Source organism: Polistes dominula, unplaced genomic scaffold (assembly GCF_049000335.1).
Source record: "Polistes dominula isolate Pdom_NZ unplaced genomic scaffold, Pdom_raw_medaka contig_83, whole genome shotgun sequence".
NCBI classification, from domain to species: domain Eukaryota; kingdom Metazoa; phylum Arthropoda; class Insecta; order Hymenoptera; family Vespidae; genus Polistes; species Polistes dominula.
Window position 1 is genome coordinate 800,845 of NW_028301032.1, and position 20,025 is coordinate 820,869.

The 20,025-nt window shown below is 21.2% G+C and overlaps 1 protein-coding gene and 1 non-coding gene across 2 annotated transcripts in view; both read right to left on the reverse strand.

The window, feature by feature from the left end:
- LOC107071049 (very long chain fatty acid elongase AAEL008004) overlaps positions 1-20,025 on the reverse strand; it is a 36,956-nt gene that overhangs the window by 3,925 nt on the left and 13,006 nt on the right. Inside the window, exons 2-5 of the mRNA XM_089174432.1 lie at positions 4,930-5,058; positions 2,034-2,224; positions 1,210-1,290; positions 495-578 (exon numbers count right to left, since the gene is read on the reverse strand). Of these exons, the coding sequence (XP_089030558.1) occupies positions 495-578; positions 1,210-1,290; positions 2,034-2,224; positions 4,930-4,987 (414 nt within the window). The 5' untranslated portion in view covers positions 4,988-5,058. The remainder of the gene's footprint in view (positions 1-494; positions 579-1,209; positions 1,291-2,033; positions 2,225-4,929; positions 5,059-20,025) is intronic.
- On the reverse strand, positions 5,970-6,043 carry TRNAI-AAU (transfer RNA isoleucine (anticodon AAU)). The gene has a single exon. It is a non-coding gene; the product is annotated as a tRNA-Ile (tRNA).

The window sequence follows — 20,025 nt, forward strand, 5'->3', positions numbered from 1 at the left end:
CCTACCAAAATTTTTCAGGTTTTTCAGTAAAAAAAAAATGTTATGCCACCTATTAAAAATTGGCACGAAATTTCCGAACAACCCAATACTTCCTAAAGTTAAACATTACAAAATAAACAAATAATTCTGTAAATTATAATATTTAAAGTATCCACGCGCGTGTAACAAAAATGACTTATCAAAAAACTAGTCTCAAAATGTATTTTTCAACATAATTATTTACTTTACGTATATATTCGTCATATTCTGTATATTAATATGTATATTTTTTTTTTGTATAATTATATATATAATTATTTTAATTATTAGTTTCTGTATAAGAATAAGTAACAGTCAGTAGGTTAATACTATTGATACTTTGTTTTAACATATATATATATATATATAAATTATATTGATTTTATTCCCATATATATATGGGAATAAAATCAATATAATTTTTGATCAGCATATAAGTATTAAGAATGGGTTAATAGGGAGCCAAGACCTCTCACCCTTAGTACTTGAGGTCGTTCACTGTAGTCTACTGGTTGACACGTTAGAGAATATTCTCCAGTCAGCCATCCGGACATTCCTATCTGTAACCACAACCGTCAATAGGCAACAATAAAGGTAACCAAATTACAATTTCAACACAAATTTTCTATAACCCCTCGATTTACAAAAAAAAAATCAAATAAAAAATAACAAATAGAATTTAAAATAGAACTCGAAGAAAAGATAATAATAATAATAATAATAATAATAATAATAATAAATAAATAAATAAAAGAAACTATATATTATAAAATATGAGGGATAGAAGGATTGTGTCAGGGTTGCGTCAGGGTAAAAGAAGAATTTTATTTTATTCATACTTTTCTCTTTCATTTTTTTTTTCCTTTTACTTCACCACTACCTAAGAAATTACAAAGAATGTAAATGAAATGATATTTGTGTATGTGTGTGTATTTGTGTTTGAATAAAGAATAGTTATAATAGAAAATGCAACCACATCTTCCAAGTCCCAGTCAGCCAAGCGCATACTCGGATGAGAACCAATGAGAAACTACACTGTTATCTACAACGATGATGCATTCATTATTTTGTATTACACTTTTGTAATTATCAACTCGTTTGAGAAATTTTTTTTTTCAATATTTTTTTGTTGTTTTTTTTTCTCACACGTAGTTACTTTAAACATCCGCTGATTGGAGGGATAAAACTTACCTTAACTGCAGTTGGGCTGTTCGAATAGTCCACTGGTTGACAACGGAAACTATAGTGGCCCCACCATCCACCCATCAGACACTGTATTTCCAAAATAAACCAAATTATGCCGTTCTAACTCATTAACCAACTTATCACCCCAATACAACACTGGACCAGTTTCCAACTACCATAATTTCTCAATTTTATGTTTATTTAGTTAAATAGTAATATTTATAATGTTAAAGTTACTAGAACTTTTGTATCAAATTATTAAACATGAAACTTACGATTTATTATGATCATAATTTGAAATTAAATAATTAATAAATTCTTTTTAGTTTTTGGTAAGACTCTTCGTAATGTTTATTCAATATTTATATATATTATTATTTAATAAATAAAATGTATGTAATAAAAAATGAACAAAAAATTCGTCTGGAGTTGGACAAACAAATCAATTTGTACAATTCTTGGAATGATAAGGGTTAATTTCTTACGATAGAACGTACATACTCAGCTTGTAGATTTCTGTCAAAATATGTGTATGTGTGTGAGTGTGTGTGTCTGTTTTCAATTTCAATCTGACCAATGATAATTAAAACCATCTGGGTGTTGTTCTTGCCACGTGAATCCAATTTTTACAAATATATATATATATATATTTTTTTTAAACAAATAATTAATGGATGATAATGATTGGTTAAAGAAAAATAACAATTTTTCAATTATTATTAAAATGTTAAAATTATTCTCGAAAATGAAAAAAAAAACAGAAAAAATAAATAAATATAGGATCAAAAAAGTTACAAGAAAATGAGAAAAATAAAAAGAACAATTCTTACCTCATGGAATAACCACGCTGAGAAGATAACTTGAAATAAATTATAAAATATTAAAACGTTCGTCAATTGAAATGGTTTTCGATTTTCCATAAGTTTTGGTCCCAAAACTTTCACGATGTAAACGTATGTGAGACATATGAACAACGTGGGAAATGGTGATTTCATCAACAGCCAATTTGTCGTTCGTGTGTCTAGAAAAAAAAAACAAACAAAAATAAATAATTTAATAATAATCAATCAGACACTTAAATACAATATTTTATAAATAAATAATATATATTAACATAATATTATTACAATATTTTATTAACATAATATATATAATATTATATAGAATATAATTTAATATTATTTCAATAATATATTATATTATAGTAGTATACATAATGTGCAATATTTATATATATTTATGTATAATTTGTAAACAATAATAATATATATTTATATATTGCATTATGTATATTATGTTAATATATATATTATTAATATTATATTATATATTATTTAAAAATATAAATACAATATAAATTACATTTAATATATTATATATATAATTTAATATTATCTTGTAATAATATTTATCATACTATTAATTATACAAATATATATTATTATATAATATAATTATTACTATTATAATATTATAATTATATAACATAATATATTTATTATTTTATATATATCACGTTGTAATTTTAAATTTTTTTATTAATGTTATATTATTATATATAAAAATTTTATTTTCCGGACCGGCAGGATTCGATCTCGCGGTGTTAAGGTTAACAATCTGTGTCCTTAGCACCGAGCTACAACCAGTTATTTAATATTATATTGTATATATTTTATAAAATTATATTATATATATTATTTGGATGTATGTATTTGTCTGTATGTGTGCATAATTAAAAATATATTTATATTTCGTATAATTATTTTCCTTATAACCAACCCCGTTTTACGTTGAACGTTGCATATTCAAATCACGTTTCCTTGATGTATTACGTTTTCTGTCTTGTCCTGTCATCGAAATCACTCAACAACTCAACTCAACTCAACTCAACTCAACTCAACTCAACTCAACTCGTTTAGACACAAACAAAGTAAGTAAAGTATGAAAAAGAAGAGATACATTCGACAACATAATTGTTTACAACTCAATAACGTCAATCGAATGATCTTTCATCATTTTTTTTCATTTTCTATAATAAAAATTTCTTATTTACATGATTCTATTTAAAATGTAATTATTTAGTTTTTTTTTTTTTAATATATTTAACACGTAATACAACTACGTGTTAGTAATAATTAATGATTAGTAGATACTTTACAACTGTATGTTAATGTAAAATTGTATTTATTATTCATTAGTTTTCATTCCTTCTTTTTTTTTTAATTTTTATTTTTTGTTTGCACTTGTATTTTAGCATTAATTTATTTTTTATTTCTTTCTCCTTTCTGTATTGGCGTATTATTATGTTTATGAGTTAGCTAGCATTGGCTTAACGGAAATACGTGTCACAGTAGCAGTAATTGACACGTCTTTTATAATCCTCGAATATATTATTATTATTATTTTTTTTTTTATAAAGAAATCATATACATATATATATATAGGATACTTAGTTTGATACTTTGAATCGTTGAGAAAAAAAAATCATCGACTGATTATCCAATTGTTCGTATTACAAATTACCAAGAGACAAACATGATTATTCTTGTCTAGTATTAGTTGGAATGTGTAGGTTGTTTTTTTTTTATGTATATGTCTGATAACTACGTGCAAATTAATTGTTAAAAAAAAATAATAATAATAAAAAAATAAAAAATACAAGTGAGAAATAAACAAGAAATATATTTATAAATGTCTGATTGAAGGAAATCATAGATTTTTTTTTCTTTTTTTTTTTTTTTTACAAGTCTATAAAATATGATGGATACAACTAATTTTAAAGAGTTTGCTTTTTGATGGACGTCAAATGATATTTTCTATTTCTTCGTCTAAGTAAATGATTTAGTGACGAGATTTGTTATTTTATACAAATTTTTTCTTTTTTTTTTTCCTTTCTCTATCCACTTTTTTGTATTCTACTGTCAATCTCCCTTTTTTTATACATATATATTTTTTTTTATAATTATTCAAATATTTCTCATTACTTATCTATACATGTAAAATGGTGAAGGATTCTTCTAAAATATAATTCTTGTTAAAATAATAATCAATATTTCTTTTCTTTTTTTATTCACAAGAGAATTATTGAACAATTTTAAATAGAAACTTTCCATAATGGGTGATTCCCGAAGATAAAAAGATAATTATCATTATTAATTCATTCGTAGGAAACGATTTTAGCAAAAGAATTAAATTATTCCATCGATGATTAAAAAAAAGAAAAAAAAAACAAACGATCAAATAAAAATGTACAATAATAATAATAATAATAATAATAATAATAAATTAAATAATCGTAAAATAAACAACCAAATTTGCAAATTGTATTTTAAAGTAACGTCACATAAATTCATCAATTTTTTTATTTCCTAATAACATTTTAGAATAGAATTTTTTAGTAGGCAATAAATTTGAGAATTTTTGGTTTTTACAAAAAAAAAAAAAAAAAAAAAAAAACACGGAATCGTTGATTGGATAAATCACAAAAAAAAATAGAAGAAAAAAAAACAATTGATGAGGAATAAATTATTAATGTATTTCCGGGTGTATTTCTTAAAGAAAGGACCTTGAATATCTGACGAAAACGCCTCGTCTTCTTTCAGGGTTTTACGATGCGTATTGAAAGTTAAATATCTCTTGTGAAATAAATGTGTATATGTGTGTACATGTGTGTATATTAAACTCATGTATATATTTTAAATGAAATGGGTTCAAGCGCGTTCGTACCTGCGTGTTTGTCCAAGATCTCGTGGAACCGGTCCACGTATTGCATTATAATCGACATTTTGTTTAAGGACGAGGACGGACAACTTCGTCCTGGGAATCCAGAACAAAGGCTCAGCACACTTATCCTTTCTGAAACAAAAGAAATTAATTTATTGTGAATAAATATACAAAATGATCAGCCAATGTAAATGAATAATTGATGTGTAGTATTTTTTTTTTTTTTCATACTTGTGGATAGCAATACAAATTTATTGTACATTTATATATATATACATATATATATATCTCGAATTTTTTTATATTTTTTATTGCCAATTTAAGGATTTATTATTTAGAGGTTATCTCTTGGTCTTTAGGTAATGGAAATTGTCGATAGATGGACGATGTATCATAATTTAATTATTTTACGTTTTTTTTTTTCAGATTAACATTTGAGATAGCCTAACCTTGCTTTTTATATTTTTTTTTTCGTGTATTATTATTTTATGTATCCCATTACTAATTGTGTGTATTATTTTGTGTGTTGTTATTAATTTTAGAATTATATTACGGCAACGTATAACCACAGTACCCTATTTATATATATGTATAAATAATTATATTATTATTAATATATATATATATTTATTTATTTTTTATAATTATTTTGTTATATATAATTTTTTATAATATAATATATGTATGTATATTTTGTATTTTATTGTATTAATTTATTTAATATTATTATTTTATAGGATAATAGTATATAATATATTTATATTAGTATATATTTATATTATACATTATTTTTTATTATTTATTATTTATTATTATATACTTATTTATTATATATAATTATATATTTTATTTTATTAATTATATATTTATTTATTCTAGATTATATTCAGAGTTACTAGAAAATATTTCATTGCTTCAAACCCATACAAAATAATAAACAATCAACTGAATAATTTATTATTCTCAGACATTCCAAATCTATGTGTTAGATATAAATAAATTCTATATTATATTATTTTCAGGAACCAAATAAAAAAAATTTTTGGCCCTTGGGGGGATCGAACCCGCGACCTTCGCGTTATTAGCACGACGCTCTAACCAACTGAGCTAAAAGGCCAGGTTAGTAGAAGTTATGTATTTTACATATATTAGTATATATTTGAATAATATATTTATTTATCTTTTATATTTATATTAATATATATTTTTATTATGTTCTATTTATATATTATATTTATTTAATTAATATATAATTAATTTATATACTAATATTTATTTTTTATATTAATATATATTATTATAATTATATATATATATTTATGTACTATAAATATTTTGTCACTTATGTATTATCTTTTATCTATTAATTTTTGTTATTATTTTTTTTATTTTTAAACAAGAAAAATGTCAACCTTATAAAATTCCTAATTAAATAATAAAAAAAAAAAAGGTTTTTATTGAGACCAATATTTTTTTATTTTTTTTTTTTATTAGATTCTTTTCTACAAACGTAACATTTTCTTATTAATCCTCATGAGATAACACAGATCGTTTCAAGCATGGAAAATGTTTGTTTTTTTCTTGTTTCACTAGGAAATAACGTTATTCCTTAAACATAAGTCTAAGTTTCGCGTTCTAAAGAATTCCTTATGGCAACCTCGACTTATATGAGTTTAGATTCTTCTTACATATACATATATGTATCTCCAAGAGTGGCTTACGATTGTATTGCGTAATATCCGTTCTTAAACGAGAAATTAAACGAGACCGAACAGTACATGAATGTGAAAATTGATATTTTCTAATTGTATATCTTCTAATAATATATTTTATATATTATTATATATTATATATTACATATACAATATTATTAATATAATATAATAATATTAATATAATTTAATATAATTTATAATATAATAATATTGTATATATATATATTATATATTATATGTACTTATCATATTATTATATATATTATATATTATTTTATATTATATATTATATATACTATAATATAAATATATATATATGTATGTCTAAATGTATGTCCAATAATTGTATGTATTAACTTGAATTTCCTTTTTTTCTTTTAATATTTAAAAAAAACTGTGCGATTATTAATTAGTTAATTAATTTTGTTTCTATACATATAATTCGATATACACAGGAAGTTATAAAATCGACCATGAATTTAAAATGACCTCGATGTTTCTTCCTATTGTATATTATAGCCCGCAGGCACTCACTCACTCACTCACTTACTCACTCACTCACTCACTCACTTACTCACTCACTCACTCACTCACTCACTCACACACACACATATACGCATTTTTTCTCTACATAATTATTGTACGTTTGTTGTTTAATGAATAGATGATCGTAAGATCGCAACAGATCCACACAAGTATTCTTGGATCAATTCTTATCTTTTAAACATTTTCCTTTTTATTGTTTTTTTTTTAATTTTCATTCTTATTTTTCTTTTTATTATTTCATTTGTTGAGAATTAATTATTAACATTACTACGAATTAATCGAATTATTGGAACTATTTAAATACAATATATGTGTCATTTATATATATATATATATATATATATATATATATATATATATAGTATTCTTTTTTATGTTTATAGGATTTTAATACAGGATTTTATATTTTCAACTTAATAGATAGGATAGTTTTTATTACGATTATTTTGCATTTTTAATTGCCAATTTAAGAATTTATTATTTAGAGATTATCAAGGTCATGAAGTACTGGAAGCTTTCGGCAGATAACGGTGTACCACAATTCAATTATTTCACGTTTTTTTTCAGATTTACATATGACATAACCTAACCTTGCTTTTTTATATTTTTTTTTTGGGAATATTATTATTTTATAATTGTGTATATTATTGTGTATGTGTGTGTTGTTATAATTTACTAATTAATTTAATATTAGATTAAATTAACATTTTATAACCTAAACCAAAGTAACGTATAACCACAGTACCTTATATTTACATATGACATAACCTAACCTTGCTTTTTATATTTTTTTTGCGAATATTATTATTCTATAATTGTGTATATTATTGTGTATGTGTGTGTTGTTATAATTTACTAATTAATTTAGTATTATATTAAATTAACATTTTATAACCTAAACCACAGCAATGTATAACCACAGTACCCTATATATATATAAATTTCTGCACTAACTATCTTTTACCTATTATACCTATTTTGTTATATATACAGGTATCTATTAACACGAATAATGTAAGTAAGATTTATTTTAAGCGATGACAATAATATTGTCCAACTGTAAGATAGAAATCGAATGTGTGTATATGTATATACACTAAACTCGTATATATACATATATATGTATTTGTGTATGATCAGAAAGTATCGCAACAGTGATCATTTTGCTTGCTTGCAAAATAAAAACTCGAAAACGCGTCGAGCAAACAAAATACCTTCAGAATATCTTGCGAAAAACTGTATACATTATAACGGGTCCGAGGACGGAAAACGGGCCATGGCTTTTACGCGTTCATGCGCACACAAATACACACATACACACAAACACAAATAAACGAGCGCGTGCTCGAACTTGTATCGTCTGTATGTCTGTTTGTGTCTGTCTGTTTGTCTGTCTGTCTATCTTTCTGGCTGTCTGTCTGTCTGTCTACCTATCCTATCTTTATATATGCTTGTATTTCGATTGCACGCGTGTGTGGGCGTGTACGTACATTGCAAAAGAGCAAGAGAGAGAGAGAGAGAGAGAGAGAGAGAGAGAGAGAGAGAGAGGATTGTGTCATTGCGTAAGAAAATCATTTGTCGTTACTCGTTAACTATACTTAATATTATGTATATGTGTGTTCTACGAAACTATTCATGAACTTACTACATTTTTTTTTTCCATTTTTATTTCTATTTTAATTTCTATAAGTATTTATGCTTAACAGAGCACAAAGTTATTATAGTTGATAGATATAATTGTTCAGATTATACTAATGTTTGTTTCCAATTATTATAATATATAGTCACACTTTATGTTATAGTATCATAAAAGTATTTATATCAATCGTAGTGTTATTAATTATTAATAAATAATAATATAATATTATTTAGAATGATTATTTTTAATAGAAAATAAAATAATAATTAACATTAACAATTAATATAATAATATAATACTAAATGTAGTATTAATTAATATATGCGGTGTTAAAATTTGTTTCCGCCATTTTTCTATAAGCCATCTGTAGGAAAATAGTAGAAGAAAGCTGTAAACCTAATAAATATACATTAATATATATTCATAGGTTATTTATATTATTTTAAATTTGAAAAATATTATTATAAATATATTAATTAACAAATTAATAATAATATAATACTAAATATAGTATTATATAATATATCAGGTGTAAATCTTTGCTTCCACCATTTTTCTATAAGCCATCTGCAGGTAAATAGTAGAAACAAAGCTGTAAACCTAATAAATATACATTAATATATATTCATAGGTTATTTATTTTATTTTAAATTTGAAAAATATTATTATAAATATATTAATTAATAAATTAATATTATATTTAGTATTATATATAAAATGTAATAAGTAATTAATATTAATATAATACTAAATATAGTATTAATTAATATATGCGGTGTTAAACTTTGTTTCCGCCATTTTTCTATAAGCCATCTGCAGGAAAATAGTAGAAACAAAGCTGTAAACCTAATAAATATACATTAATATATATTCATAGGTTATTTATATTATTTTAAATTTGAAAAATATTATTATAAATATATTAATTAACAAATTAATAATAATATAATACTAAATATAGTATTAAATAATATATCAGGTGTAAATCTTTGCTTCCACCATTTTTTCTATAAGCCATCTGCAGGAAAATAGTGAAAGTAAAGTTGTACACCTAATAAATATACATTAATATATATTTTAAATTTAACAAAAATAATTATTAATATATTAATTAATAAATTAATACTATATTTAGTATTATATATTAATATATGGTCATTTTTCTTAATTATAAGTAAGATTAATTGTAATAATATATTTCTAAATTCTTCTTTTTTTAAAAGTTGAAAGATTCGACAAGATTTTAAATGATCCCATATGTGACCGGTTGTAGGAAAGCAATTGAGTTCACTTTAAACTTAAAGATGACAATTAGAGTTTGTGCATCGAGGCCACATATATATATGTGTATAATCGTACCTCTAGAATTGTACGAAGATGATATGTACGAACATCAATAGTAATGGTGTTACACCGTGTTCTTTTTTTTTTTTTTTTACCTATTAAATATCTCACATTTTAAGATAAATATCTTCTACATTAAATGCATTCATAAATTCGTAATATTTGAACGTAGAATTAGAAAAAGAACAAAAAAAAAAAAAGAGAATACTCATCACAATGATAACGTTATATTACCATGCATGACATAAAGTACATGTATGTATGTGTGTATGTATGTATGTAGTACACGTTAAAAACTAAATGCGTATGCGTGCTAAAAAAAAAAAAAAAAAAAAACAGAAAAATGATAAAAAGATTAAATGGTACAAGATTGTAATTACACGAATAATCAGATATATACACTTATACAGTTACACAAACATACACTCATACAAATAATTTATAATCTTACTGTATAAATAATAAAGTATTAAAAATGATTATTTATTCTCATCGTTATCGCAAAATGTCAAATTTTCAGATATGATTTTTCTCTTCAAAAATGTAACAAATTCTGGACAACGATGATAATGATAATGATTATGACGATGATGATGATGATGATGATGATGATAATGATGATAATATCGAAGTAAACTGGTATGCACACCATCATTGCACGATAGTTGCAACGAAGAGTAGCGAAAGTGCATAACTCGAGAGAACTCGTTTTAACACACGAGAAAGAAAGAGAAAGATAGAGAAAAAAAGAGAGAGAGAGAGAGAGAGAGAGAAGAATTCAAAGACTTTACAGGGAACAGTTAGTCTCCTTAGCGTGCACTAGCGCAGTAGCGCACGAGCGCACGTACACGAATAAACCTAATACAGCATACACCAACAACGTGTTGTTGATGCTGATGTTTTTTTTTTTGCTGGTGTTGCTGTTACTGGTGCCATAAGGCACTGGCTAAAGTATTAATGGGCACCGCGTGATGGTACGTCGTGACGAGGAAAAAGGAATTGACGATGAATTGTTTAATATAAAAAAAAAATAAAATGAAAGAGAAAGAGAATGAGAGAGAAAGAATAACAATACATTTTTACATAATCATTGTAATAAAAAGAGTATTTTCTTTTCTCCTAATTAAGAATATTAAGAAATAATATATATATACAGTCAATATAGTAGCTTTGGTAATTTATTGTTAAGGAATGCTTTTTTTAATAAGATTTTTGATTATATCATACGATTATATAGATATGTAGTAGTGTAATCAATAATTATATAATATTATAATGAATTAAAATAAAAATCAATAAAAAAATAGCATTTGGGTTCAACCATACAACCATTTTGATGGTTACTATATATAATAAATTAATATATAATGTAAATTAAAATAAATTATTATATGTGTGCAAAATAAACTAATATACAAAAAATTATATATATAATTATATATATATATATTATATAATTTAATATAATTAAATTATATTATATTATAATAAATTAAAAAATATACATATATAATTTAATATAATTATCATTATATATATAAAATTATATTATACAAATAATATATTATTATATAATATATTATTTTATAATATATAGATTATTATATAATAATATATAATATTATATAATATATAAAATTATTATTATATAAGTTTATTATATTTATTATATAATATTATATATTTAATATTATATATAATTTATAATATATTAATACATTTGAATTTATTATAATATATATAATATTTGTATATTAATAAAATTAATATAAATTTAATTTATAAAATTAAATAATAAATACTAACAAACAAATAATATAATTTATAATTAAATTAAATAAATTTATAAATTAAAATAAAAAATTGAAAAGATTTAATATATAATATTTATATATTAGTTATAGTTAAATTAATTTAAAATATATTATTAATATATAATGTTAATTTAAATATAATTTATTATAATATATAATATTTGTATATTAATATAATTAATATAAATTTAATGTATAAAATTAAATAATAAAAATACTAACATACGAATAATATACAAAATTATAAATAAATTTATAAATTAAAATAATAAATAGAAATGATTTTCCAAATACCATTGTCAATTCTACCACAACTATATTTTTAATCCTAAATAATATTTCTCCTAAAAGTAATTAAAAATTACTACAAATAAATCATAAAAAACAATAGTATTAATAAAAAGAATAAAAATCCTGAAATCAAACAAACTTAAACTTAAACTTAAACTTAAAAAAAATTTTATTGATATTAAAACATGTAGTCAACACTTAATTTCGTTAAACGCAAATATGCGTCTATGGTGATACTCAAATGGATTAAAAAGCTTAAATAAGTAAAACACGTCTCGTAAATTTACTCAGAAATGAAAACAAAGAAACATATAGAACGATGAGGATGATTATGATGATAATGATGATGATGATGATGATGATGATGATGATGATGATGATGATGATGATGATGATGATGATGTGTTACAAACACTGCCAATGGTTGTTAAGAGAAAGCAAGATTAGATTTGTTTTCAGAAAATTCACATCAGTTATGTCGCAATTCATTTCTCGCGTAATAAATAGAAAAGTTGGCTCTGTTAGGTTCGGTAACAACATTTGCTTGACACAACTTTTGCAAAGATACCAACTATACAATATTACAGTTTTATCTTTTCTATTTTTCTATTCTTCATCTTCAATTTCTTTTTCATTCTCTTATTTATTTATAATATATAAATATATCTTTTTAATTAATAGGTGTACAAAAACTATGTTTACGCTATTTTCTTACAGATAGCTTTAGAAAAAATGGCGGAAGCAATATTTTACACCTACTATATTAATTTTATATATTTAGTATTATATTAATATTAATTTATTAATTAATATATTTATAATAATTTTTTTCAAATTTAAAATAAAATAAATAACCTATAAATATATATTAATGTATATTCGTTAAGTTTACAGCTTTACTTTCACTATTTTCCTATAGATGGCTTATAGAAAAATGGCGGAAGCAAAGTTTTACACCTAATATATTAATTTACTATATTTAGCATTATATTAATTACCATAAGTATTACATATTATATATAATACTGAAAGTAATATTAATTTATTAATTAATATATTTATAATAATTGTTTTTAAATTTAAAATATATATGTGTGAATATATATTTATTAGGTTTACAGCTTTACTTCCACTGTTTTCCTACAGATGGCTTATAGAAAAAAATTGCGAATTTTTTGGCCATATCTACACCCAGCCATCTGTAGGAAAATAGTAGAAACAAAGTTGTACATCTGATATAATGCAATATTTTTTTTATTTATATATTGTTTGAGTGCATTTCGTTTAAATCGTTAAATTAATCATAAATTTTGCAAAATACTCGCATCATATCGTCTTCATCTTTTTTATCATCCTTTTATATATAAAAAAAAAAGCAAACAACAAAGAAAACAAAAAAGAAAAAAACGTCAGATAATTTATTACACATTATCACACGTATTTAAAATTTATTTTAACGATTAGTGTTTTAATTTCGTGCATTATCGTTGTAAGCAGGTAACTTGTATCTCGTTAAAATATGATCTTTATCTTTGATACGATTGTAAGAATATTTATTTATAAAAATAACCACGCGAAATTTCAAAAAAAATAAACAAAATTCCGTCCCACAGTTCCCACTCCCCCAGCCTTTTTATTTTAATCAGATATTCAAATAAAAAATAGTATTTTTATTCTTAAACCCTTTAGAATTCTATAAACGCATATATACGTCCAACTAAACTAAAAAACAATTCAAGTGAATTAAAAAAGGTTAATAATGTTGTTTTTTTTGGTCTATCTACGCCATCTTGGTTCAAAATTCTTTTCTATTTTATTTTTCTTATTTTTCATTATACAATTAATATTTAATTATTTAATTAAATAAAATATATTTATTAAATATATAAATAATAATTAAATAATCCTTAATAATAAAAATAATTAAAGATTCATTATATGGAGAAAACTAACCTCAAATTCAAATAGTTTTAGTTGAATTAGAAGATTTAGTTGAATATAGTTACAGTATGGTATTTCGTATTAGTAGGCCTCGATTATGTATTCTTAGCACGATTATGTACATTACGTACAATGTCAAGATGCCCGAACGACCCAGGTAAATAACTTTTTAAATGTGTAATACTCGCACCATCGTGAATAGTACGAACACGATAGAAAAGAGAGGAGTTTTATCGGGTTTCGTCATACTTAAGACATCGTATGTTTTGTAAAACGTTGTGCCAATCGTATGGTATAATACTTTATGTGTGTATATGTGTATATGTGTATCACGATTTACGCGACAAGGATGTACTTTTAAAAATAAGGCCATACATGATAGATAACAAAAATGAGATAGTTGTATTTTTGACGAAAAAAAAAAATAAATAAATAAAAGCAACAACAAAAAATTTCATATATTATTAATATAATTAATATTTAAATAATTATAAACACATATTACATAGAGAAAACTACTAACTTCACAAGTTCAATATATATTTCTTCACACTTTATATATTATATATATTTATATATAATTAAATATAATATATTAAATTAAATATATATAATGATAGTGAATTTGAGATGTTAGTTTTCTATATGTATATTAATTTATATATGTGTATATATTTTATATTATTATTATTTATTGTAAATATATATAATATAATTATATATGTTATATATAAAATTTATATATATATATATTATAATATATATAATATTTATATTATTATATATAATATTATTATATGTATTATATTATATTATCTAATATATTATAATACATAATATTATATTATATTATATAATATAATATAACATAATATATAAATAAAAAATTTACTTAATTACATTATAATACAATATTATTACATTATAATTATAATTATTATTTCTTTTCGCGACTGCGAGGATTCGAACCCACGATACTACGTATACGAGCCTGTTACTCTAGCACCGAGCCATGAACCCGTCCTTTATTATTAATATAAATATATAATATATTATAAATAAATATTATTATATAATATTTTAGTATTTATATAATATATATAAATTATAATATTAAATATATTAAATATAGTATAATTAATATAATTAAAATAGTTAAAAATAATAATTAAATTGAATATAATAAATAAATGTAATATTAAATATATTATATTATTATACTATATTTATTATATTATATATATATATATATATTCTATTATTGTTATTATTATTATATAAATAATGATTATAAATGTAATAGTATCATTATAAATATATAATATATAATAATATGAAGAATATCTCAATATTATTTATAATATTATTACAAATTCTAATAACTAATAGAATTTCTTGAAATAAAATAAAAAATCTGATTATAATAGTGTATGTATAATAATAAATTAATAAATAAAAATATGTTTTATGTTGTAAGAATTAAAATGATATCCTATTTTGTTATTATATCTACGTTTTAGTATCGTTACAGAAATGAATTATAAAACATGTTAACGTAATGTTTATAAGAAACTTTTTTTCTTTTTTTTTTTTTTTTGCCTAAGTTTTCCTCTCTTTTTCTCTTTTCTCTTTCTCTCAGTATTTGATGTCTTTTATCGCGCGTAACAACAGGTCGTTATCCTCGAAAGCAAAGAAAAGTTAAGTTAAGTAAAGTAAAGTAAAATAAAGTAAAGTAAAATAAGAGTGGTTTAGTATCTAAAAATAGTAAAATTAGCGAATCGAAGTGAAACATGAGTCAGTGAAAGAAAAAAACAAAAACAAAAAAACATAAAAAAATAGAATTCATTAAAATTGATGAATTACAATAATATCTTCTTTTTTTTCCTATTTCTAACAAGAATTAACATTATTTACATAAAATAGCACTAAATGCTATACAAAGTTGAAAAAAAACAAAAAGTGAATTCATTAATAATGATCAACTGCAGCAATATTCTTTTTTTTTTTTTTTCAAGACGTTTGGAATTAAATTAATTATAGAAAAAAATAACACTACAGATTAGACAAAATAAAAAAATAAAAAAAATTCGATAAAAATAATGGACTATAATAAAAATATTTTTATTTTCTTTTACTGAAAATTTAGAATTAATTAAATTCTAGAAAATAATATTAAACATTGCACAAAAGTAAAAACAAAATACAAAAACGAATTCATTAAAAATACTACAAACAATATTTTCAATAGAAAAATATTCTTTACTTTTTTTTTTTTTTACACTATTTGTTTCAACGGAAAATTTAGAATGAAAATAAATTATAGAAAATAAATACTAAACATTGCACAAAAAATAAAAAAAATAAAAAAATGAAAAAAACGAATCCATTAAAAAATACTAAAACAATTTTTGAATATAAAAAAACCATTTTTATTTTTATTTTTTTTTTTTTTTTTACACACAAAGAAATTTAATTAGAAATTAAATAAACTATGACAATGAACAGGAAACAAAACAAAAAAAAAAAGAAAAGAAAAATAATTTGAGTTTTAACGAAAACGATGATATTATTTATTATAATACTGAAATAAATAACTAATAATTATATATAAGTGTTTTGTGCTAATGTCGTTGAAAAAAGAAAAACGATGATGTTATATTTATTATAATACTGAAATAAATAACTAATAATTATATATAAGTGTTTTGTATTAATTTCGATGAAAAATGAAAACGATGATATTATTTATAATAATATTGTAATAAATATAATTATATATAAGTGTTTAGTGCGCTAAATTGAAAAATAAAAACGATGATATTATTTATAACAATACTGTAATAAATGACTAATAATAATATATAAGTGTTTTGTGTTAATTTCGTTGAAAAATGAAAACGATGATATTATAATAACGATAATATAATAATAACAATACTGTTATAAGTGACTAATAATTATATATAAGTGTTTAGTGTGGTAAATTAAAAAAAAATAAATTCTACTCGTCACAATGGGAACTAGGAAAGATAATGTTGAATACAAATGGTTAAATAAATAACGTTCAAGGCGATAATGTGCGTGTTATAATATATGAAATTACTTGAAAAATTATTTATTAGATGGCATAAGGAAGTTACCGTTTAAGGTGTATGGTCGACCTTGTACCACCAACGTCGACGACGACGACTACAACGACAACGTCCCATTGACTTGACAAAACCATCAAAAACTTTAATCACGAATTTTATAACACATATCAATGATAATTTCATATCAAATAGTATTGTAAAAAATAAAAAAAAAATAAACAAAAAAAAACAAACTAAAAAAAAAAAAATTCGAAAATATCCTTTTTTTTTTTTTAATTTTTTTTTTTTAAATCTTATTTTATTTTCTATTTTTAGAAAATAATGTGAATTTTATTTATTTTTGTTTTTCTACGAATATACTTTAAATATAAAATTTAAAATTAATTTAGTTTCGTAAAAGAAAAAAAAAAACCAAATATCTTTTTTTACTTTTTTTTTTTAATTATTTTTATATTATACTCTTATTGTTCATATTTCCTATATTATTTTTCTTTTTTTTTCTCTTGGAATATTTTAATCGTAAAATAGTTTCGTTAAAAATAAAAAAAAATTCACAGATACCTTTTTCATTTTTATTTTTTTTTATTTTTTTTTTTCATTATTTTACAAATAACGTGAATTCTATTTTTATTTTTTCTTATCTTTGAATACTTAAAATATAAAATAGTTTTGTAAAATAAAAAGAAAAAAACCAAATATCTTTTTTTATCTTTTTTTCTTACTTTTTTTGTTTATTTATTTTTATTTTTTTTTTTATACTATACTCTTATTGTTTATATTTCCTATATTATTTTAGTAAAACTTGCTTTTTTTAATTGTAAACTAAATTGTAATTTAACTAACTTAGTTTCTTTTTTTTTTATTTTATTTTATTTTTTTTTTCTAAATCATACTCTTATTATTTATATTTCTATTTTATTTTATATTTTAAAAAAATAATCTGACACCTATTATATCTATTTAATTATTTTTTCTTTGTTTCTTTAAATACTTCAACGTTAATCAAATTTTTACAAAATCATTTTCCTAATCCCTTCTCCCATTTCTACCCCTCACCATCCATCCCAAATCATCAATTTTCTTTTTTATTTCACTTTTATTTTTTTTTTTTTTTTTTTTTACTTACTACTTAATATTATATTCATTTTGTTCGTAATATTTTTTTTTTTTTTTTAATGACGTCAATTTACGTTGAATCGATTAACTTTTCGATTTAATTAAAATACAAATGTAATAAATCAAGGAATTGTGGTGGTGAAGGGGGAAAGGTGGAAAGCAATGGGTTATAATCAGATTACGAGACTACTATTATATCCTACGAACAACAAACTAATATATATATATGTATATTATATTATTTATGTTAATTTTCTATTACTTTTTAAAAAACAATGAGGAATGATTAATTTAAATCGAACGATTATATAAAAACATTATTTTCCATTTTTTTTATTCTTTTATAATACGAAGCAAGAATTGATTTTATAAAACAAGTTATCCACGTGGTTGATGCATAATAATGGTTGATAGTATTGGTGGTGTTGATGTTTTATTGAATTACTTTTCATCATTATATACAATTGAAATGAATCTATAGTAATTTTCTGTCAAACGAAAAAAAAAAAACAATTCCTATATATCACCAATCATATTTCCAATGAAAATTCTTTCATTCAGTTTTGTAATAATTGTAATTAAGTTTAAAAAAGATAAATAAAAAAATAAAATTCACAAACGTGTGTTAACAATGTTTTTTTTCTTTTTTTCTTTTTTTTTTATCGTAAACTAATTCTACGAACGAGTGAATATTTCAATTATTCATTGTAGTGGAATGTTAAATATTTTTATTTTATTTTGATAAAAAAAAAGGTCATTTTTAAATTGATACAAGTAAAAAAAAAAAATGTCATTTTTAAACTAATAAAAGTAAAAAAAAAAATTAAAAAAACTGTGTTTACATTTTTTAGTATAACTGTTTTATTTTTTTTTTAAACTACTGCTTCAGTTTTTTTTTTTTTTTTTTAATAAATAAAATATTTTATTAAAATTTTCTTATACTTTATTTATTTATTTTTTTTTTGTAATAATAATTTCTGGTTTTTATTTTCTCATTTTTTTAATACAATTTTATTTTTATTTTATCCATTCCTGTAACCTCTTCTCCTATTTTACTTTATTTATTTAATAATAATTTTTATTTTTTATTTTCTCTTTTTTTTTTTTACAATTTTAATTTTATTTCGTTCATTCTTTACACCACTTTTTATTAATTTTATTTTTTAATGAATTTTTTTTATTAATAATTTTTGCTTTTTTATTTTCTCTTTTTTTTATACAATTTTATTTTTATTTTATCCATTCCTTTAACCCCTCTCTTCTTTTTTACCTTATTTATTTAATAATAATTTTTGTTTTTTATTTTCTCACTTTTAATTTTATTTTATTTACTACTCCCCTCACTTTTTATTAATAATTTTTGCTTTTTCATTTTCTGTTTTTTTTTTTTTTTACAATTTTAATTTTATTTTGTTCATTCTTTACACCACTTTTTATTAATTTTATTTTTTAATGAATTTTTTTTATTAATAATTTTTGCGTTTTTTTTTCTCATTTTTTATACAATTTTATTTTTATTTTATCCATTCCTGTAACCCCTCTCTTCTTTTTTACTTTATTTATTTAATAATAATTTCTGTTTTTTATTTTCTCACTTTTAA